This window comes from Myxocyprinus asiaticus, chromosome 9 (assembly GCF_019703515.2).
Source record: "Myxocyprinus asiaticus isolate MX2 ecotype Aquarium Trade chromosome 9, UBuf_Myxa_2, whole genome shotgun sequence".
Classification (NCBI taxonomy): Eukaryota; Metazoa; Chordata; class Actinopteri; order Cypriniformes; family Catostomidae; genus Myxocyprinus; species Myxocyprinus asiaticus.
In genome coordinates, this window is record NC_059352.1 from 20,923,545 (window position 1) to 20,948,359 (window position 24,815).

The window sequence follows — 24,815 nt, forward strand, 5'->3', positions numbered from 1 at the left end:
AATAGTGTATATAAGTTGCCAATTTACCACAACTATCCATAATGTGCCGATTCTACCGAAGCCTGCCACTAGATGACATACTCCGCTCTCCGTTAAAACAAACCAGTGCTGGGTGTTGAATGCGGAGCGAGGTGTTTTTCTCCTCCTCCAAAACCTGTGATGAAGCCGTGTTCCAATGAAAGCAGGTGAAATTCCCCCCTTTCAGCCAATGGCGCTCTGCCCTCGCAACAATCCTTTCGAAAAGGATGTGTGAGCTCGGTTATGGCGCTGGCATGAAGTTGTTGGAAATGGTCAAGCCCAGGAAGCAGGATTTTAGTACTACTACACCAGCTAAAGCTTAGGACAACCCGGCGGAATGGCAACAACTCTGCAGTTCACTTATTTTTGGACACATATGCACCTTTAATACACATCTGAAAGACACTTCTGCGAGGGAGGATTGAAGATAGTGATCTCTTCAAAAGTTGCTCTGTCAAAAGCTAACACGCGTGAAATAAGAGTAACCTCGGGCTAAAAACAGGCATGGGTCGCAAGAGTTAGACTAAGTCCTGACACCCCCCTGAACCTTTGTCTTGTTCCTCGAGCTGTTGGTGGTTTTTAACTGTGGAGGAGAAAGACGTATCGAAAATAGTCACAATGCCTGCCAAAACAAAGTATAATTTAGTCGATGATGGGCACGATTTGCGGATTCCTTTACATAACGAGGAAGCATTCCAACATGGGATTAATTTTGAGGCAAAGGTAAAATTCCTTCAACATTAAGATGTCTTTATCAGCAGCATGTTATGCATTTTAACAATTAGACCGCTAACGCTATCCTGCTGCATCTATTGCAAATCCTGTTTAAAGTTGTTGTGCCACTTGTTTACATTACGCATAGCAGTCAGTTAGTGAGTGCGTGGATTTTCATACCATATATCTTTCACTAAGCTCAACTTGTCGACAGGTTGTCTAATAAATTGTATCTTGTTGGCTTTGAATTCCAGTATATCGGTAGTCTGGATGTGGCTCGACCCAATAGCCGTGTGGAGATTGTTGCGGCCATGAGGCGGATAAGGGTGAGTTTAATGGTACTATGGTTCTAAAGCTGAGTGAATGAAAAGTTTCCAAATGTCAGTATTTATATATTCCGGAATGCTTTGAAAATCTTGACATTCTGAAACGTTACGACACGAGCGAAGGGCCGCTCACACCATACGCTGTTTCAATTGTTGTCCTATGTAAACACGTGTTAAACGGATGTATTAGACCGTCGCGTTTTTTAGACGCCATGTCAAGTCAAAAAGAACTTCAGGTGTTTAAAACGCGTCTCGAGACGCCAATGTTCGTTACGCTGCATCTAGCCATTTTTTTTTCTCGCAAACGTGTTCTGTGTGAACGGCCCCTAAGCCTCTAATATTCCGCGCGGGTGGTGGATATTGATATCCCTGTCATATATGCCAGTTCTATATTTTATGTCGCCTTTGGCATAACAAGTCATTGTTAATGAGTAAATAGAGAAGGGCTCTTTGAAGTGGGTGTCCTGTGTGTAAAGCACTTAAATGGCTCATTTTGGCGCCCACCAGCCATTCTGGATTTGAATACACTGGCTTCTCTGTGGATAGACTCCCCTGGCCTGGAGAAAGGTATCCTACATGTGCTTTGCTGTCATTGTTTTTGTCATAGCCTTCAAACACGTCTTCCCGTTGGTTTATGTATCCAGATGTTCATACAAATGTTGAAATTTCAATGACCTGGTTGATATGAAATGTTCAGCTATTGTTCAGCTCTCATCAGCTTTTGCCACCACATACATGACATTTTAAAAAATGAGTTATGCTCATTGTTCATTTACAAACCCCCCTGATAATATTTTAATTTCCTTCCCCTGACTGGTTTACAAATCTGAGTGTGATCTTAAAGCCAGATATGCTCAGTTAGCTGTATTAATGGCATTCAAACATTCACAACTTCACTCATTCAAATTCAAAACACTCGCTATTTGATTGTTGGCAGGGGGAGGTGTGCTCTACCTGTGCATTTAATGTGGATATCTGCTGGTTTTTTCTGGCACATTTTTCATCTTGTAACCTGGCAATTGCTGTGACAATTACAATTATTTTAGGAATGGGAGGCAAAGCCGTGGTTTAAATGTAACAGTTAAAAGGTTTTGTTTTTTCAACATCCTGGTTTTCAGACTGGCAGAACGCACCAGGTGTAAATCACCCTATGAACCTTTTCAGTGTGCTGAACCCCCGGCAATCGTTTGACAACTGCTGCTGCTGATGGCAATGGAATGGCCATATACATGCAGTTAAAGCAGGAAAATACTGGCAGTGAGTTAGAGATCAAACACACGCTAGTTACACACTAGGGCTGGGTATCGCCAGACACCTCACGATACGGTACGTATTGCGATACACACACACGTCACGATTCGATATATCACAATACATCACAATATCATGGTTCGATTTAGCTTTATTACAATTAATTTGGGTATAGTTCAGTTATAATTTCCATTTTGCTTGCATACAGTATGAAATAAATTCTTTCAGCTAATGCTGTTATTCATTATACAGGGGACCTTCTAACTTGTTAAATTACAGATATATACATTTTAGAATTTTCATCATTTTGGTGACATTTTAGCTTTTAAAAAAAATGTAGTCCATGTATTACATCAATAAATATGGTGTATTAAAATGACATATATTATATTGCATATATACAGTATATTGTTACATATTTGTTGTTTACATGCCTAATTTGTACTACTTACAAGTAGGGTTGCTCTGATACCAAACTTTTGGCTTCGGTACGATACCAGCCCTGGTACCTCAGTATCGATACTAAATCGATACTATAATCAACAAATAAAAAGCCTCAGATTTTTTATGAAATTACACAGAAAATGACTTGATTAAAAGAACTGCATAAAGTCTTACAGATTCAAATTACCCACTTTCCATTAAAATTTTTGTAGATTCCATGTTAAAATTTTAATCAAATGATATGATCAAATGGTGTTTAATCAAATTGATACATACAGTTTTAATCAAATAAAAATATAATACTAATTTAAATTCTTTTTTTTTTTTTTTTACAAAACAAAAATAGCAAATTTTTTTTGGTAAAATAAAATGCTGTGCAACAGAGCTTCACAGTATTAATGAAAACATTAATGAAAAAAAAATCTGATTACCTGTGGCACAAGGCTGCTTGCGTTTGTGATATTGCTCACAGATAATAATAATAATAATGCAAGCATTTAATACTACATAATAACAATTATGAGTATTATTACTACTTTTTGAGTATTAATTTTTTATACAGTAGTCTTCAATTTCATGCATTCATTTGAACAGAGCTTTCATGTTAGTGGGACTTTTATTTTGACAAACCTTTGAGTTCTTCCTGTTTTGATGGGTTAGTTATATAAAGTTTCATATTAATAAACGGGATACTCCCGTTGCGACTCTCAAGCTGAAATCTCTGAGCTGCAATGAGGAGTTAATTTAAGTGTTAACAGCCATTTATACTCTAAACACACTGCATGAAAATTAAGCACCAGCAGTGTTTGTTGAGTTTGTGTGAGTGTGTGTGCATGCGTGCGCCCGTGTGTGTGTGTGGGAATCATATGGCAGAGCGGCACCTCTTGTTCATTCTGTAGCATGCAGCACGTGAATGTATATTATTTAATTAAATGACATCCTTCTGCTGTTTAATGATCACACTTGGCCATATCCAGAGGTTTTTTATTTTATGTTCAAATTGTCACTCATTTCATCTCAAATTTGTCACATCTCGTATCATTTTGCTAATGACAGCTGTGGCGGCGGGGGCGTGGTCGAGCGTTCGTCTGGAGTGTGCACCCTTACCGCTTTCTCTCTCTCCGGACGAACACTCGACCACGCCCCCGCCGCCACAACAGCATACTGTAATATGATACCGAAATTAGCAACAAGATGATATCGTACCATTTTAATTCTTTGGTATCGCGATACTTCGTTAGTACCGGTAAACAGCGCAACCCTACTTACAAGTATTTACTTAGATATGTGGAACAGGTGATTTGACAGTAGTTTTTGTTTGGTCGAATGGCTTCTTTACAGCATCCATGCTATGTGTGATTAGAATTAAATGTTTCTTTTATTGTTTTTGATGAACATCTGACTGTAGAGGACAGAAAGGATTTTCAAAGTTTTCAATTTTAAGAATCGACATTGGGATCGTACAAATGAAGATTAAGTAGAAAATAAATATTTTTGCCCGGCAAAATATTAGAGATCCAAACGCGTGAGAGAGGTTCAGCATGTCCGTGAGAGAAACTATGAGTCCTGCAGGTTTAGTTTGTCTCTTTCGTGCCTCATAGAAGCATCTCTGACTGCACTGAAAATATCATGACACATCATGATACATGGATCTAAGAATCGATACAATAACGTGAGAAAGTATTGCGAAATATATCGATTGTATCGACACAGCCCTATTCAGAATCAGCTTTATTGCTAAGTATGCTTACGCATACAAGGAATTTGTCTTGGTGACTGGAGCTTCCAGTACACAACAATACAAAACAGCAACAAGACATAGATAATAATAAAAAATAATAAAATATTGAATAAAATAAATAAATAAATAAAAATTGAATAGAAAATAAATTATATATAGAATACACAATAAGACTATATTTTATATATATATATATATATATATATATATATATATATATATATATATATACATACACACACACACACACACACACATACATGCATACACACACACACATACCCATACGTAGTGCAAATCTAAGACAAATCAGTTATGGTTCTGGTGCTCGGAGCTCTGAAGCGTCGGCCAGAAGGCAACAGTTCAAAAAGGTAGTGGGCAGGGTGAGTGGGGTCCAGAGTGATTTTTCCAGCCTTTCTCCTCACTCTGGAAGTGTATACTTTTTGAAGGGAGGGCAGGGGGCAACCAATAATCCTCTCAGCATTCCGAACTGTTCTTTGTAGTCTTCTGATATCTGATTTCGTAGCTTAAAACACAGAAAAAGTATCCTCCTGTAGTGGTTAAGAAATGTGTTTTCTTCTTAGTTCAGCCAGTGACCACGTTTACATGCACTTAAGAAAACAATTTATTTCAGGGTTTTTGCAGAAAGTGGCATTCTGAAATGTTAGGTAAACGAGAACACCGATTTCCTTAAGCCGTTTAAAGGGTTAAAAGAGAAAGCGGTTAACACATCCAGGTTTCTTCCGGAGAACGCAGCTAATGTGATCATGTAAGCGGCATGTGCGTGAACAAACCAGATAAAAAACGTCATAGGATAGAGACCAACAACAAGTCACACAGTGGAAAGTATTCAACATTTCTCGGAGTACAGTGGGAAAAGCACATACGTTAAAAGCTATACCTATTTATACACACCAATGTAAAATATCGACTGTCCCTCACGTTCGCTTATATGCGCTCGTACATTGGGGTATCCTGCAATTTTACGTAAGCGGGAAACCCCACCATTGCAGCGTGATTCTGCTGCAGGTTGCGATGCAAAGCCAAGGAAACAAAAATGGCAACAACTGAAATATCTGGAAATAAATCGACGCAACATAGGATAAAATAGAAAAGTCTGCTTCGGATGCCACATTTGTTATTTACACAAGCGTCGTGGGGAAATTACGTTGCTGAGAAAGCTGCTTGCTGACTGAGAGTAAATGGATAATTGGAGTGAGTCATTTAGAATTTATGTTTTTAATGTTTCTTAAAGGTTACAAGGGAATTGGCTGTATATGGGCAGAATTGGGAAGATCATACCACCAGTGAGGAACAGTGAAAGTGAAGGTTCGGGAAAGTGATTTTCTGCCTCTTTGTGTTGGTACCCTGAGGTACCAACACATCACCAGCTGCTGAAGGGAGCATAGTTTAATAGTGGTTGATTATGTAGTTTTGAAACTCATAAAACTTGCAACATCAAGCCTGTCCTGCATGTGCCCCAAGCCTGCCATACCTTTTTTTTAGTCCTCCCTTGTATTGTTGTTGTCTAGCAGTAACTATAGCAATTCGCTTAAGCAGCAGTAGTGTTTTAACACCAAAATGTGACAAGTGCATTAATTGAGGCTAAATTTACAGCCCTACCAGAATGTTTACACTCTGGCTTCCCTAATTTACATTTATGAGATACCTACTAACACCAGCGGACACCACGTAACAAACAACCTGATCTTGTTTGTTATCGTTTTGGAGATGATTAGCATTTAGTCATTGCTGTCAGATTTGTAAAGGGAAAATGTATGGTCTTGCAGACCTCTCGTAAAAGCTTTTAGACTAGTTTGCATAGCCAGTGCACTTTGCACTTATTGATATGCCTTAGATGTATTGCTGCATACTCCATATTTTTTTGCCCTTAGATGGTCAAGCATCACTCTTTGCGAAAACTATGATGTATTCAACTTTAAAACTTGACCTTAAAGCAGAAGTAGGTAATTTCTACGCCACCAAATGGGGGTGTGTGTGTGTGTGTGTGTGTGTGTGTATGTGTATATATATATATATATTATTACATATTACACTGGAGGCCAAAAGTTTGGAATAATGTACAGATTTTGCTCTTATGGAAAGAAATTGGTACTTTTATTCACCAAAGTGGCATTCAGCTGATCACAATATATAGTCAGGACATTAATAACTTGAAAAATTACTATTACAATTTGAAGAAAATATTCAGAACTTAAACTACTTCAAAGAGTTCTCATCAAAAAATCCTCCACTTGCAGCAATGACAGCTTTGCAGATCCTTGGCAGTCTAGCTGTCAGTTTGTCCAGATACACAGATGACATTTCACCCCACGCTTCCTGTAGCACTTGCCATAGATGTGGCTGTCTTGTCGGGCACTTCTCACACATCTTGCAGTCTAGCTGATCCCACAAATGCTCAATGAGGTTAAGATCCATAACACTCTTTTCCAATTATCTGTTGTCCAATGTCTGTGTTTCTTTGCCCACTCTAACATTTTCTTCTTGTTTTTCTATTCCAAAAGTGGCTTTTTCTTTGCAATTCTTCCCATAAGGCCTGCACCCCTAAGTCTTCTCTTTACTGTTGTACATGAAACTGGTGTTGAGCAGGTAGAATTAAATTAAGCTGTCAGCTGAGGACACGTGAGGCGTCTATTTCTCAAACGAGAGACACTTATCCTCTTGTTTAGTTGTACATCTGGCCTTCCACATCTCTTTCTGTCCTTGTTAGAGCCAGTTGTCCTTTGTCTTTGAAGACTGTAGTGTACACCTTTGTATGAAATCTTCAGTTTTTTTGGCAATTTCAAGCATTGTATAGCCTTCATTCCTCAAAACAATGATTGACTGATGAGTTTCTAGAGAAAGCTTTTTCTTTTTTGCCATTTTTTGACCTAATATTGACCTTAAGACTATTGCATACTGTAGCAACTCAAAAACAAACACAAAGACAATGTTAAGCTTCATTTAATGAACAAATAGCTTTCAGCTGTGTTTGATATAATGGCAAGTGATTTTCTAGTACCAAATTAGCTATTTAGCATGATTACTCAAGGATAAGGTGTTGGAGTGATGGCTGCTGGAAATGGGGCCTGTAAAAATTTCATCAAAAATGACTTTTTTTCAAATAGTGATGGTGCTGTTTTTTTTTACATCAGTAATGTCATGACTATACTTTGTGATCAGTTGAATGCCACTTTGGTGAATTAAAGTACCAATTTCTTTCCGAAACAGCAAAATCTGTACATTATTCCAAACTTTTGGCCGCCAGTGTATGTGTGCGTGTGTATAATATATATATATATATATATATATATATATATATATTAGGGAGATGCACCAATATGGAACTTCTGGGCCGATACCGATAATTCACAGCTCTGGGCCGATACCATATTTAAAAAAAAAGTTGCAATTTTTAATCCTTTAACCTGGAACTGCTAGCTTATTCATTAAAAGCTTCTCATTTGAAAAATGTGTCATGTAAAAGCTTGGAATTTGGACTTGCTACTATTTAAGGTTTGGCTGATGTAACATGAAACAGAAATGTGCCTTTATTGCAGATGAATGCTGATTTAAATGAGAAATAAATGACAATACACTTGCATAAAATGTATGGTGCCCATTTATAGGAGTGTTTAAGGTAATCCTGATGACTCACTAACAGAGAGAATAATGAACTTCAAACAGCTGTGATAATGCATTAAGCCAAAATGAGGTGATAAACAGCATATAATGAAAATTAAACAACAAAACACAATACAAACCCTAAGCTCTGTATAGATGGTGTAACATTAATGATAGTAGCTAGACTGTGTGCAGATGTGATTTGTGTTTCACAGATGCTTACTACAGCTCTCATCCTTAACAGTTCCACTGTATAATTAATGAAACGTGAACACAACAATCATAATGGGAATAGATAGCATCATACAGATCGAATAGTCATGAGTCACAACGTTAGAAAAGTCTCCACTTGTAAAATTGTAAAAGCAGATTCATATGACTCACAAACTAATGTTTTTAGCCATCTCAAGTCACTCTGTGAAGCTCTTCAAGATCTATGAACCGTGTTAGGTTGTTTTGGGGCTTGTTTTAATCGCAGTGCTGTACTGCAAGTAAAGATCTGCAATTTCCAACATTTTGTTTAAGTTTCATGAAGTAATACGTGAAAATGATCGCCCCCAAGTAACATACATGTTTTTGTCACGTTTTTGTGTATTGAAACTTAAACAGAATATGGGAAATGGCATGTCGTTACTTACAGCAGATAATCCCCAATTAAAACCAGACCGAAAACAACGTAACAAGGTGTAGAGATGTTGAAATACTCCACACAGTGCAACATGAGCTTATCTGTCACTCACACAGACACGTTGTGTATAAACTTTTGAAACACTTGACTGAAATGTTTCTCACAATGTAAAAATCTTTTGATCTGAAGGCGTATGCTCAAATGTTTGAAATGAGTTTTGTAGACAAAAATATAATTGTGCCACCGTATTAATTTATTTCATTACAAAACTAAAATGTAATTAAAAAAAAAAAAAAAAGTTTTTGAAATTGATGACTTGCCCAAATAATAAAGAAAAGCAGCCAATAAGTGCCCAACATAGATGGGAACTCCTTCAATACTGTTTAAAAAGCATCCCAGGGTGATACCTCAAGAAGTTGGTTGAGAAAATGTCAAGAGTACACACAGTTTTGATTTATTTTGGATTTTGTTTAGTCACAACATAATTCCCATAGTTCCATTTATGTTATTCCATAGTTTTGATGACTTTACTATTATTCTAAAATGTGGGGGAAAAAAAATTATAATAAATGAGTGTTTCAAAACTTTTGACCGGTAGAGTGTGTGTGTGTGTGTGTGTGTGTGTGTGTGTGTGTGTGTGTGTGTATATATATACACACACACACACACACACACACTGAGAAAAAATGTGATCTCAGTGAGTTTGACCATAGTATGATTGTTGGTGCCAGACGGGCTGATTTAAATATTTCTGTAACTGCTGATCTCCTCTAGATTTTCACGCACAACAGTCTCTAGAATTTACTCAGAATGGTGCCAAAAACAAAAAACATCCAGTGAGTGGCAGTTATGTGAACAGAAACACTTTGGCCAGACTGGTTCGAGCTGACAGAAAGGCTACGGTAACTCAGATAACCATTCTGTACAAATTAGTGAGCAGAATAGCATCTCGGAAAGCACAACATGTCGAACCTTGAGGTGGATGGGCTACACCAGCAGAAGACTATGTTGGGCACTTTATTTGTACCATATATACACTGTCTGGCCAAATAAAAAAAAGTTGCCTTTTGGATTTAAATAAGCAGATACTTAAGAGCCTATGATTGGATTATTATTACAGTGATTAATATGTTTCAGCTGGCAACAATTCTTTTAACCCTGTCAGATGCAATGTGTAGCTTCTCATTTCTTAAACAACTATGTCGGAAGATGTATCCTGTGGTTGTGGAAAAGATGTTACTGTGTTTCAGAAGGGGCAAATTATTGGCCTGCATCATGCATAGAAATAACTAAGGAGATTGCTGAAATCATCGGAATCGGAGATCACTATAATGCTTGAAGTCACATCATAAAACATTGACAGTAGAACTCACGGCTATGTTTAATAGTGAAAGTAAGAACATTTCCACATGCACAATGCGACAAGAGCTTACAGGATTGGGACTAAACAGCTGTGTGGCCACAAGAAAGCCACTTGTTAGTGAGGCTAATCGGAAAGACTTCAGTTTGCTAGGGAGCATAAAGATTGGATTGGGGAGCAATGGAAAAAGGTCATGTGGTCTGATGAGTCCAGATTTACCCTATTCCAAAGTGTTAGGGTAAGAAGGAAAGCACTTACGGGGGAGCATGCCCCCAGACCGCCCTAGAGGGTCCGAGGTCCACCCACCACAGTCTCATAAAATCATGTGGGAAACACAGTACCTGAATGTACTAAATGACCAGGTTATCCCATCAATGGATTTTGTCTTCCCTGACGGCACGGGCATAATCCAGGACGACAATGCCAAGATTCATTGGGCTCAAATTGTTAAAGAGTGGTTCAGGAAACATGAGGAATCATTTCCACACATGAATTGGCCAGCATAGAGACCTGACCTTAACCCCATTGAAAGTCTTTGGGATGTGCTGGAGAAGACTTTACGGCATGGTTCGACTCTCCCGTCATCAATACAAGATCTCGGCCAAAAATTAATGCAACTCTGGATGGAAATAAATGATGTGACATGCATAAGGTCGTTGAAACAATGCCACTACGAATGCGTGCCGTAATCAAAGCTAAAGGTGGTCCAATAAAATATTATAGTATGCAGCTTTTTTTTGGCCAGGCAGTGTATATATCAAAGGATTGCAACCTTTATGACATGGAGTGCCATTTTTTTTATTTTACTGGTCAATGGCTGTGCCAATGAAAAAAATAAATAAAAAAACAATCTGAAGATTGAGTCCGCTTGTGAAAATGTTTCTGTTTTACATTTTTATAATTTTAATTGTTTTGTTTTTTCATAACTGTTTCAGTGAGAAATTTGTGTAAAACCCGATGATTGTGATATAATCATGATCCTGCATGTGAATTTTCACAGAGCATCTTGTGAACGTGCTTTAATGAAAGAAAACCTGTCCTTTTATACAAAATGAGTAACACATTTAATGTCACAAATTTGCTAATTTGATTACTGATCACGAAATTGTGTGGAATCTTAAATATTTCTTATATTATGTCATTGTAATCATGTAATCACTAGAACGCAAGCAACAGCGAGAGAGGAGCAGGCTATTTTATTTATGTTTTATATAATTATACGTTTTTTGCACCTGCTTTCCAATCTACATCTTGATGTATCATCACGCAGCATGTTTTCATCAGCTGAATGGGAGACTAAACACTAAAAGTGTGACGAGACTTGCTCTGTGCGTGCAAGCCATTCGCACATCACAAGCCGATTCAACTGTTCAGCCCTTTTTCAGTGAATCGCACCTGCAAAATCCTTAAACTTTATTTCCAGGTTTGATTTATATTTTGAATAGGCTCAGATTTTTGAACCCCACGATGTGGGTTTATGTTTTCTCTTAATCTTTTAATGTAATTTTTTTGAGTGTGACCATGGTTTAAGGTGGGTGTGCCTGTATGCTGGGTTGGAAATCTCAAGGATTAATAGTGGTGTTTTCCTTATTACATCACTTTTTGTTCTGAAAGCAAAAAGAAACAAATGGTTCTGAATCTATCATTTTATTTTTTACTCTTTTCTGGTTTGACTCCTGCTAATAATAGGCTGCCGTTTCTTTTACTAAAAAAGTATTCCTAAAGCCCTGTTCACACAGCCAAAGCAACCGGATCTCATTAATTTGAAATGAGAGCTGATGAATTCCAGTGAGCGTTGGTGACATGATAAAGTAGAGAAAAGTTGAACTTTATCCAAATGAGGAGGGACTTGGCAGCAACTACCAGTGGGAGTGAAGACAATGGAGCTCACGTTATCCATCTCCTGCAATACTGGAGTAAAGTGCAGGGAAGACGGGGAAGTTGAGTTGATTTCACTGTTCTATGTGACTTGTCTAGCCACATACAGTACATGGATATAATAAAAATGATGCGTGGAAAACCTGGTCAGAAATTGTCGGTATTTTGATTGTTTCATACATTGATAGATCGCTCATCTTATATGTGTTCAGTATTGATGCATTGAGTACTGCTGCAGTTTATATAAAAACACTTTCCCCTTCAGAATGTCATTTTTGTCAAATTAGAATTATGTCTTATTTTTACTGGCAATATATCTCAATATCTAATAATATTTTTGTAAATTTAGGCCAGTTGTGCAGTCCTCCAGTAACATTAGAGCAACCGGCAGTAGGAATGCCTTCTAGCAGTACAGCGACTGTGACCTCAAGCAGTAAAATTGCTGCCATTGTGAACAGGAATTTACATGTTGGCAGGCCCATGCGGAAATAGCAGATTTTTTTTTTACATCGGATTCTAAAATACCTTGTGCTCATGCGCAGAGCCGTTGTGGATATATTTTTATGCACGATACTCGTCGCGGGACCCTAATATATACAAAGCAATGACAAAATGCATTATTTGGGGTATGTGGGCTTTGCAGTGAATATTCTGCAGGGCAGATATGTTCTTTCATGACATCACATAAAGCAAAAAATAATGTTGTGTCATTCTTAATAGAGACTTTAAGCAGCAGTTGCGGTTATAAGGCATTCTGTGTTCTATTGCGTGTACACAACTTCATTTACCTCCCGACGTTGAATCCATAATTTCTAAAGCATTTCTCCTTCGCCACAGTGAAAGTCGATAGTACGTGACAGATTAGTAAAGTTAATGTTAGAATGCTTTACAAGAGATAATGCAAAGTGAACACAGTAAATAGCCTAAACATCCTCCTCAAAACTTGTGTTAAATTACACACAGTTAAAGGCTTTGAATAAAAAATAATAAATAATATCTAAAATAATATCGATAGCCTATTAATAATAATATCTAGGTTTTAGATGTAGGCTATTTATAACATACAATAGTAAAACTCTTCTTCTGACAGTTATTTAACAATGCAAGCGTCCCTTCTCTTGCTGTTTTAAATAGCCAACCTTTTTATTCTTTAATGATTAAATCTCCGTTCCGCCATCATTATTGCTTAGTGATTTTTGCGTAGCATCCCATCCGCAGCTGTTGCTTCAAGTCCCTATTATTTTGTTTCCATTCCACATCTGTATACTCTAAGGACAACAAAGATAACTCTCAACCACCTAGTTTTTACTTCATACTCGCATCCAGAGATGCCTGTGATTATATTAGAGGAATGGGCATGAGGCAAATATGGTAAAGTCAGACAGGGTATTACACGCTGCTTCTAATTTTTAGTTTGCCTAGTTGAGTGAGTAACATAAGAAGAAAATTTTCTGGCCAATTGTTTTTTTTTATATATATATCTCAACAAAGCAGAAACGTCAGTTACGGACTTTGTTGCCATTTTCACTTTCTCAGCCTTTCTCCGCTTCTTCAGAATGCAACGACTGACGCTCCTCGCATGCGCATAAGTTTTGTTCGGAATCCATGTAATTCACATGTAAATGAATATTTGTATTGGATTGCAAAGTTTAGGGGACATATAAACAGTACATTTGGAATATGCAATCGGATTGAATTTATTTCCATTGACGAAAATTAGTGCATGTAAAAATCCATGTGCTAACCATCCATCTGCTTTATTACTAGGGGTGTAAATTGGACGTTTCATCACAATACGATCTTATATCTATTCTCTTGGCCTGCGATCTGATATTTGCAGATACTTCAAAGTCTGGTGTGATACAATTTCGATTTGATTTGATTCAGGGCCCTGTGATCGATATTCCGATATTATGCACCTATTTTACACAATCAATTCATTTTTTTGTTTTTGCCCTCAAATGCATCCAAAATATAATTAGATTATTTTATTGAGCTCTTTGAAAAGTGCAAATTTAGTATCCACGTTGAGACATCCTCAACAAAATAAGGTACTTCATATGTTGAAAAAAATAAATAAAATACAGATGATATAAAAAATAACGTCACACACAAGTGATCATCAGTCGTTTGATTACAGCTTATTTTTCAGTTTAATCAAATTAAAAGTACTTACATACCCATGACTTGTTTCCAGCTATCCATGCCAACTGTGGTTTTCTTGGCTACAACTTCCACAGTTGTAATGAAAAATTCTGTTACAGTTAACTGGAATAAATGTTTGTAAGGATGTTGATGTGTTGATGTGTAAAGTCTTATAACTTATAATGTTGGAGCTGAGCAGGTGTTTCTCTTTCCCTCATTAGTGCTGTTCAGAATGACTGTGTTGTCGAGACGTTTCACATGATGGTTGAAGTGCTCTATGGTACATTTTAAATAGCAAATTCTCATGTAAATTTCCAATGGGTCACATGCGCGAGGATATTGATGGAAGCCCGAATTAATTGCGTATGTGAGCTGCTCTGCGTTTGTCATAAGAGCTCGCATTTTGAGGAGCACATTGATCCTGTCACTGGTCTGGAGTTCGCGTTTTGCGGAAAGCCCGGTTGACATGCTTGCACTGATCCTGTCACTGGTCTGGAGCTTGCGTTTCACGGGAAGCCCGGTTGACTTGCTCACACTGATCCTGTCACTGGTCTGGACCTCGCGTTTCGCGGGAAGCTCGGTTGATGCGTGTGCATGGATAGCAGAGCGCAGTTTGGCTTCACATACCCCGCGCACATCCTTGTCCCACTTGAAAAGCATATTTAGCACTCATAAAGTGAAATTAATGTAATAAGGTTGCTCATTGCCTGACAGAAATGCGTACAGACGTGGCTGTCATGAGAGTATTAAAATAAAAGAGCATCTAAAATGTCTATATCGATATTTACGCGTTGTATCGATAACATTGGATCTTGTTGGTTATTGGATCGATGGATCGTTACACCCCTATTAATTACCATATATATATATAGTGCAAGATGCTTTGAAGACTTTGTCAAAATCATGACAATCAATCAGCAAGTATCTCTGTAGTGACTAGAAGTTTTTGTTGTTCTCCTTGATAAGAGTATGCTAATGACCCTTATTTACCCCCCCACCCTCCAAAAAATACATATATATATTTGAGTGCCAACAAGTTAATCTTTAACTTTGCTTGAAGGTTTTGCCTGAGCTAAACATACCCAAAGTTTGTTGCCTACCCAGGCTGTAAACAGTTATAGGAGTAAATATTTGCCCATTCCCCTTGCTGACATGCTAACAGAATTGGTAAACTGGATGTCTTTATCAATGCCCATTACTGTTTGTCTGACTTATTGGGGCCAGGATCCATTTGGTTGGGGTGGCTCATTTTGTCTCCAGAACTGAACAATCCCTGGTGTCACACTGACCAGCAGCAGAACAACAAAACCAGAGGATACTCGAGCCCGTACCATTCTTAACCATAGAAACGGAGAACAGTAAATTGACTCGTAACTCTTTCCCCTTGAGTGTCTTTGACTTACAATCTGTTTAAGGGGTTGTTTTCAACCCCATCAACCACACAGCTAAATCTCATCTTGAAGCATGCCTTTTCCCCTTTCCAATACATACTCTTTTGTGCAACCTTTTGCTATAACAAATGAAGAGTCTGCCCTAATTTGATCCTGCTTTTTAATTAACGTCTGCAGCGGCACAGAGGTATAAACTCATTCCTTGTGATTTCTATTTTTTTTTTTTTTGTTCCTCCTGAGGGTAAAAAGAGTCATTAAATATCTCCAAGATACATCCAGATACCAGGCCCTGTTGCTTATTGAATTTTTTGCCAAGGCAAGGTTGGTTAATAATGTCCTTGGCGCAAGAAATCCAGATACCAGGGCCTGTTGCTTACTGAATTTTTTTGCCAAGGCAAGGTTGGTTAATAATGTTCTTGGCGCAAGAAAATAAGTATAGAACAACACCTTCTTTTGGTGCACTTTATTCAGTTTTAATGGTTTCAGCACTAACACATCAATAAAGTCCACAATTACTGATTTATTTGTGGTTCTTTTATTTTTACATTATTAAACTTGTTCTTCAGTGTGAATTAGGCCCTAGACAATGAAGCGTCTTTCTTTGGAGTCCTTCAGGCACTGCAAATGTCATTGTCTCAGCACTAAATCACAGTCCAAAGTTCCTTTCTCTGTCCCTCTCTCTTTATAGATCTCTTTCTAGTGTTAGTGTTTAAGCCACATCATGCCCTGGAGTGATACACTGACTAGTTGTGTTTGCTTGAATCTTTATTATCTCTGGTCTGGTCTGGTCTTTATTTTCTGAGCAAATAAATAGGATGGCTGATCAGGGCACTAGAGCTGCTTCCATTTTAAAGGGGTCATGTCATGCTTTTTTTTTTTTTTTTTTTTTTTTTTTCTTTCTTGAGGTTCACTTGTAATATTTGTAAGTTTTTGCATAAAAAGTCAATAAAGTATTAAATTACCCTTTTCCATCCTGTCTCTTAGAGGTGTGACTCTTCACTGGTCTCACGATTCGATTATGATTCAAAGGGTAATGATTTGATTTACCAAATGATTCTCGATGCATCACGATGCATCTTGTCCTCCTCTTTTTTATTTTTTATTTTATCAATACACACACTCATTATTAAATAATATGAAATTATTAAATATTATATACGGGATTAAGGATGTCCCGATTAATTTAATTAATTACTTAAGGTCAAAATAGGGGACATCCTGGCTAATACAAGATAGTTGAGACAGCTGGCAGCCTTACGAGCATATACTTCATCATTGTCTTTTGTTGCTCTCCAAAGAGCTTCCGTCCAGCCATCCATCCTCTATAGCCGCTTGTCCTATGTAGGGTCGTGGGGAGTGTTGGAGCCTATCCCAGCTCTCTCGGGCCGAAGGCAGGGGAACACTCTGGACAGGTTATAGATTTTTTTTTTTTTCTTCAAAATAACATTTTACTTCTAACAATTTGATGTTCACTTTCTTTGTGTTTCCTCTTGTGGTCTGGATGTTCTCCATTTGTCAATGCTGCTTTATTCTTATAATAAAAATATTTGGGGTACAAAAATTAGTAGCTTCCTAAAATTTGAGAAGATTGCTTTTTTTGGGCAGTTATGTCAACTTTAAATGACAAATAATGCATATTAGTTATGTTAAAAAAAGGTTTATGGTGCAGGGCTTTGCACGGTTTTTTACCAAACCACTGCACAGACAGTCAGACACTATGGAGCCTCTTTGTAAAAATTTTCAATATTTACAGTGTTTGTTGAAGTTACAATTTCATAATATATGATTGGCACTTTAAATATTGTTATTTCTATATCTACACATTTATTACACTTACTGCATTACTACATTTTGTTACATGGTTGTTTATATGCATAATTAGTCAAATTGACAAGTTTTTACATTGATATGTGTAACAAGCGCTAAAATGGTTTACGGTTGGGTGCACATTAATGGGAGAGAAGTTGAACGGTTATTTTACTTCATCCGGGCAATGTTTGATTAGAATTAATGTTTCTTTTTACTTTTTGAACATCAACTGACTGTTAAGAACAGAAAGGATATTCAAAGAGACATAATGAAATGGAAATGGATTGCTTAGATCAAATCTTTGGACACACATTACACCGAATGAGTCAAAGCAAACTTTACTTGTATAATGTGTATTGACTTAAGTATACACACATTTATTATACAACTTCTCAAATTCAGATCTATAAGCTTTCGAATTTTGCAACATTTTTACCTTTCAACAGACATCCAACAAGCGCGTAACAATGGTCTGTAGCCATGCTGTATTATGGAGAATGTTGTGAAAACAGTCCCTGGAAAAGTTTTAGCAAAATCAGAGTTTAAGTTGTTAAATACAATGTTATTGTAACTATAGCGTATTATAATCATAATTTCAATTTATATAGCACTTTTCATTGCATAGCAATTTCAAGGCTCTTAACAAAATATATAAGTAAATTCTAAGATGGCAGAGAAGTTTGTTGGAAAAGATGGGTTTTAGATCTTTCTTGAAGGCTTCAAGACATTCTATATTATGGAGATGAGAAGGCAGGGAGTTCCACAGATGAGGACCACAAATGTAGAAAGCAAGATCGCCCATGGTACAAAGTCTAGTTCTGTGGATATGGAGGACTGAGCTTCCGGTGGACCTTAATAAACAAACTGATGTCTGGGCAGCTATGAGGTCAATGGCGCTTTACCACTATCGGGCTTTGTGAGCCAGGGCTATCAAGTGGCCAGCTGGGGCCAGTAGCCTCGAATCTTGAGCCGCGAGACCAAAATCGATCTGCATTCCAACCATCGGACAGTAGCCCCTCAGCGGTGACCTAAAACCCGCCCTTAATACGCCACCCTGGTGCCAACATCACACACCCCACCCATTTTACAAGCAAGAGGGAAGCTCAAGCTGAGGTAACATGTTATCTAGTCTCTAAAATATTGAGTTTATATTGTATGTAAACGTTAGCTTTCTAGCAAGATAAGTTTGCGCTAACAACTCACCGCATGTAACTGCCATGGTGGTCTCTCCACTTACAGTGGCACGATGTCCCAGCACACTGTCAGTGATCTCGAACAATGATCTTATGGGCACCGCTTTGTCCATTATGGATCTTAACGGAATTGAACTGTGCCCACAATTTAAAATTTTTCCCTGAACCTGTACCGTTGTGTGCTGGATACACAACCTGCAAGTTCAGTGATATTTGCACACAATTTTTATCTGATCACTAAAAGACAAGTTGATATCGAATTTAACACCCAGGTTAATAAGCACACTCGAGAGAGAGAGAGATCATTTGCCCACTGATTTCAATGTATAAAGGGCCTGCCTGCTACAGAAATTTGCTTAGGGGTGCCAGTTAGCATGACCTCTGTTTTATGAGCTGTTTGGATGCAGAAAATTGTTGGACATCCAGGAATGTATCTTTGCAGCTGTTTAGCTTTGCTAGTGCCGAGGAAGCATTAGGCGTAGACTTTAAAGCAGTACCTTGCAGTCCAATTTTCTCTTGTAATCTGCAGAGGAGAAGATTGTGGTTATGGAATATTACAGCTCAACTAAAGCAATAGTGACTCTGCGATTCACAGCACATCAGCACCCACTGCAGCCAAATAAGGTACATTTCCACGCTCATGAGACATAGCATGCAGTGAAAAGATCTCGTTGCTTGAGTTTTCTTCGCTAACTCAACCACTGGCGAGAGAAATCTGAATATTTACCAGCCAATTGCTAATAACAGACATTTTATTGTGAAATCTGGTCACATGAAAGTCATTTAGTCGCAGTGTAGAGGGCTGTACTATGTCCTATGTATTCCTAGAAAGCTTCTGTCTCCCACTAGTGATTTACAGACGCTATCAAGGCACACCTCATTGGCATCAAAAAATCATTGTCCTTTCTTGTAGGGTACAGACCTCCTCCTCTAAAATGCTTCTCAGCCCACTAAGTGCTTACATTTAGGCTGTTGCATTTATGATTATCCATCATTTCTGCCTGACAACATTGATTCATGTTACCATTGTGCTGATTTTATTTGGGGAGAATGAAGCTTTTAATTTGTAATGGTTAAACTGAGGCAATTGATTTGATGGTTGTTCATCAAGTGAGTAATTATACCCATTATGGCTTCATGGGCAATTGTGCATATACAGCATACGCTGGTGTAGAGTTGTGGACTTCAACTCTGTCTGCTGGATCACATTATTTGGGCCAGTTTTGCTTTGGGATAAATTTGTTTTGTGCTTATTTTACCTTGAAAGAGTCGGATAGCATCTGTTAGTACTAAATTTTTAATCTCTTATTATAATCCCAACATATGAGAGCTAGGCTAATAACGCTCATTAAAAAAAAAAAAAAAAAACATTTTGCTTTCCACATTTTAGAATAATAGTCAACTGGAAAGTCAATTGGAAAGATGAGAATTATGTAGTGACTAAAAATGTAAAAAATCAAATCTTATTTTGTATAGCTCGCCTATTTAAAAAAATATATATTTTTAAAATTATTATAAAATTGTTATTATAGTATATAATATTTAATTAATTTAAATTAATAAAAAAAAATAATTCCAAACATTTAAGCATTAGCCTTTTGATCAAAAGGTTTAAGATTATGAGAAAATCTAAAATTAGTCAAGTGTGTCCAAACGTATTGTATGCTTCTATTGAAATGAGTTACTATGAACTTCTTATATTCATGAGTTCATTTGTTGTACTACAATTACCTTTTAAGTATTATTTACAGATTACTACATTAATTTGACATTGCATCATCTACTTCATACAGCTTTTGTAGTTGTCTGAGCCTTAGGTTAGATTAAAAATGTAACTGACGTGCTGTGTCAATCACCTTAATCCAAGTGTACAATACACGACTTGCAGTCGGCATCCTGTGACTCACAGTCCAATTTTTCTTTGTGCTGGTGCGAACACTACAGTCCTGAAGTGTATCAGCTACATGACCATTCGTTCCCAACTGAGACCATGTGTACACCTGGTATTAAGATGAGTTTTGGGTGATCCGATCACAGATGTACAAGCGAGACATCACAGTTACACCTGCTCGTCTCTTTTGACCACTTGTGTTCGGATTTCGAGGGGATAGTGTCTTATTTCACGAGGACATACATCAATCAATAAGTCTGTGTTTTACTGAATGATAATAAACTGAAAAAAAAGTAAAATACAAGGAAAATTTGCTGAAAACCGGAGCACAGTTTCTCTTAATATTCCCAAAAATAACATTTCGAGCAGAATTCTGAGTTATTTTAGTGTAGTACCTAAGCTTTTAGTGTGCATGCTGCTCATATCTGTGTCCCTATTGTACATGTTCACATGTGCAAAGACTAGAGAGTCAACCTGTGCAAGTCCACCGAGCAAGGACACCGACAAGGCACTTATGTATCACATCTTCTTTTCTTGACTACTGCTTTTTGACATCTTTCTTCTCTATCCTATACCACTATGTGCTTCCAAATTCCTGCTATCACTAACACTCGACACTCATGACACAGAAGATAGCGCAATCCAAACAACTTGCACACTGTCCCTACTTCCTCTTGTAAGAAATTAGCAACTTTGTGGCAGGGTATATTTACAACTTAAATCAAATCAAATCCCTTTATTTTCACTCAACCATATTTGCAAGTGCAACAGTGGGTGAAAGTCTTGGGTGCAGTTCCAAGCAACACAGTGTATGACAATTACAATTAACATCTGATTTACACATAACACAGTTTACACATTTTGTTACACAACACAATACACAATATACACCTAATAATATACAGTATACACAAAATAAGACTGTATACAATAAAAATATGCCCCCCCCCATGTAATCAATGGAAATAAATATGAAGTGAAATGTCAGCTGTTGGTTGATAGTCAGTTGCCAGTGTGTTATTAAGAGAAGTATAAAATGTGAGTCTAGTCTGAGGCTAATAAAGTGCGGTGCTGATATATGTATCGTGAGCGATCAAGAGTTCAAAAGTCTGATTGCATGGGGGAAGAAGCTGTCATGAAGTCGGCTGGTGCGGGTCCTGATGCTGCGATACCGCTTGCCTGATGGTAGCAGTGAGAGCAGACCATGGCTCAGGTGGCTGGAGTTTCTGATGATCCTACAGGCTTTTTTCACACACCGCCTAGTATAGATGTCCTGGAGGGAGGGAAGCTCACCTCCGATGATGTGTCTGGCAGTTCGCACCACCCTTTGTAGGGCTTTGTGGTTGAGGGCGGTGCTGTTGCCATACCAGACAGTGATGCAGCCAGTCAGGATGCTCTCTACAGTGCTGGTTTAGAACCGTGTGAGGATGTGGCGGTTCATTCCAAACTTCCTCAGCCGTCTCAGGATGAAGAGGCGCTGGTGAGCCTTCTTCACAATGGCTTCAGTGTGGACGGACCATGTGAGTTCCTCATTGATGTGGACACCGAGGAACTTGAAGCTGCTGACTCTCTCCACCGGTGCTCCATTGATGGTGATGGGACTGTGTTCTCTGTCTTTTCTCCTGAAGTCCACTACAAGCTCCTTGGTCTTACTGACGTTGAGGGAGACGTTCTGCTCCTGACACCAGCATATCAGAGTGTGCATCTCCTCTCTGTAGGCTGTTTCATCATTGTCAGTGATCAGACCTACCACCGTCGTATCATCAGCAAACTTAATGATGGCATTGGAGCTATGTGTTGCCACACAATCATGTGTGTACAGAGAATACAGGAGTGGGCTGAGAACACAGCACTGCTGGGCTCCAGTGATGAGGTATTGCTTCCCATTCTAACCACCTGGCCTCTGCTTGATAGGAAGTCCAGGATCCAGCTGCACAGAGAGCTGTTTAAGCCCAGAGTTTCACGTCAAGCTTGGAGGGCACTATGGTGTTGAATGCTGAGCTGTAGTCTACAAACAGCTTTCTCACATTTGTGTTCCTTTTTTCCAGGTGGGAGAGAGCAGTGTGTAGTGTAGATGCAATGGCATCATCAGTGGAGCGGTTGTTGCGGTAAGCAAACTGCAGTGAGTCCAGTGAGGCAGGCAGCACAGAGTAGATGTAATCTCTGATTAGCCTCTCAAAGCATTTGCTGATGATGAGGTCAGAGCAACAGGATGCCAGTCATTTAAGCAAGTGATTTTGGATTGCTTTGGTACAGGTACAATGGTGGATGTTTTAAAGCATATGGGGAACACAGACAAGGAGAGGGAAAGGTTGAAAATGTCCGTAAAAACACCAGCCAGTTGGTTTGCGCACACTCTGTTGACACGGCCCGGAATGCTGTCTGGACCTGCGGCTTTTTGGATATTCATCCAAGTTTCTGTAAGGCAGATAATGCAGCAGTCCCTCGTCTCTCGTTGGAAAGAGATCTGCTCTCTCAGCTCGCAGAGCTTGTTGTCCAGAGACTGAACATTTGCCAGTAGAATGCTGGGCAGCAGGGGTTGATTTGCGCAACGTCTTAGTCTGTTGAGAACGCTGGCTCTCCTTCCCCTTTTCCGGCTGCGTTTCTGCGGCCTGGCAGCCCAGACAAAGGGCTCTGCTGTCGTGTTTGAAAACAGTGGGTTGGCATTAAGGTATTTAAAGTCCAGTTTTCGGTGTGCTATTGAATAACCAATGTCCAAAAGTGTTTGTCTGTCGTAGACAATAAGGCAGACGACATCCAAGACGAAAAACACATTTGCAGACAAAATAATCAAAAAACTGCAACATTGGGTCGTAGCTCACAGCGCAGCAGCCATACTCAGCGCCATTTGAAGCAACTGTCACATTCATCACCAATAATACGTAAGAATTGTACAATGGAACACTAAATCTAATGGACAGATTTAAATATACCCGCATTTATCCCCAATAATATGTCAGAAGTTTGGTAGAATAAATGCACATGGTGTGTATTAAACTGCCCGAGTATCTTCACCAGTAATATATAGGATTTTATATGTAAATAATTAGTTTAGGAATCTTGTCTGCGTTCAACCACCATTATATGAAGGATAAATGACAAATTATCAGATTAGAAATCTGAATAAAAATTGTCCCATTAAATGTTATACATCAGGCTCGTTGTATCTGGTCACAATATATATTATATGTAAGGAATTTAGCTCAAGAAGGGAATTATGATTAATTCTGGGAATATTGAAAGAATTAAGGTGTACGTCTGATCAGCTCAGCATGGCCGAGTGATATGACACATCTGTTAACTCTCATGGCCATTGAAACTAATATCACAAATATGTTGAAATATTGTTCGAGCACGGAGCACAGATTTTAAGAATCAATTGACGAGATTATTTAACCAAAATATACCACAGTCAAATCCTTTGACTTTACTGCTAATCTGAAACATCAAACTAAACTAACACACATAGACAAACATAAAAACAGGTTGGTGAATGAGCTGTAACAGAAGGTGAATGGAAATGACCTGTAATGGAGAAAATTTTACTTTATGGAGTCTAAAGGCCAAGCCCTGAGAACTATCAATACTTTGTTTATTATACCTCGATTTGCTTCGGGTTACCCGAAGTATTTAAATAAAAACCAGCACTTTCTAGCAAAAGTTTGGAGATGGGCTTGCGTTTCGTTGCGTTGCTTTGGTTCTTGGGCTGGGTCCGTAGAAAGTTATGGTTGTTTTCCGGCAATGTTTTTGGATGCCAGATAGTTTGGTGCTGGAATGATCAGGCGGGGCTTTGAAGCGAGGCCTCCTGCAAGAGAGACTCGCGACTCCTCGTCACGTGTCGAAGCAAAGAGAACTCCTCACTGAACTTTGCGTTCCGAGATTTCCTGAACTCTACATTGTGCTGAACCTGGGCAGAGGGGCGCCGAAGCGAAGCCAGCCGAAGAAGGGCTAAGAGAAGAGAAGAGCAAGAGTCGAGAGAAGAGTGAGTTTGTCCTAGGTGGGGAGGTTTTGTTGAGTTGAGGTTGGCCACACCCCAAAGGTGTCTTGAGCCAATCGGAAGTGTCTTTTCGATGTCACATGATCACCTCTTTCCCTCCTTTTTCAAAGTTTCCAATCCTTTGTGTAAAGGCCTCTTAAAATTCCCGCAAAAAAAAGTATGTTTTAATCATATGTTATATCTAAAATAAAACGAGTTATAATAACAAAACAAATTCACCCATTGCTCTCCTCATGTAAAGGCAAACTCTTACATACTAGGCACAATACATTTGCTCTGGAAAAGTAGTTAACTATTTCAACATGGATAGTAAAATTAAAATTCATAATCACCAATTTCTGTTATAAAAGTGATTACAAGTCACTACACATATTTTAAAGGTTACATCAGGCTATAATCATTTGT

General features: G+C 38.3%; 1 protein-coding gene across 5 annotated transcripts in view; it reads left to right on the top strand.

Moving 5' to 3' along the window:
• Positions 1–200: 200 nt before the first annotated feature.
• The window catches only part of LOC127445640 (carboxyl-terminal PDZ ligand of neuronal nitric oxide synthase protein-like), a 204,553-nt gene continuing 179,938 nt past the window's right edge, over positions 201–24,815 (top strand). For all 5 annotated transcript variants that reach the window (XM_051705844.1, XM_051705845.1, XM_051705847.1 and 2 more), the window contains exons 1-2: positions 201–741; positions 987–1,058. In XM_051705844.1, coding sequence (XP_051561804.1) covers positions 637–741; positions 987–1,058 — 177 coding nt within the window. In that variant the 5' untranslated portion in view covers positions 201–636. The remainder of the gene's footprint in view (positions 742–986; positions 1,059–24,815) is intronic.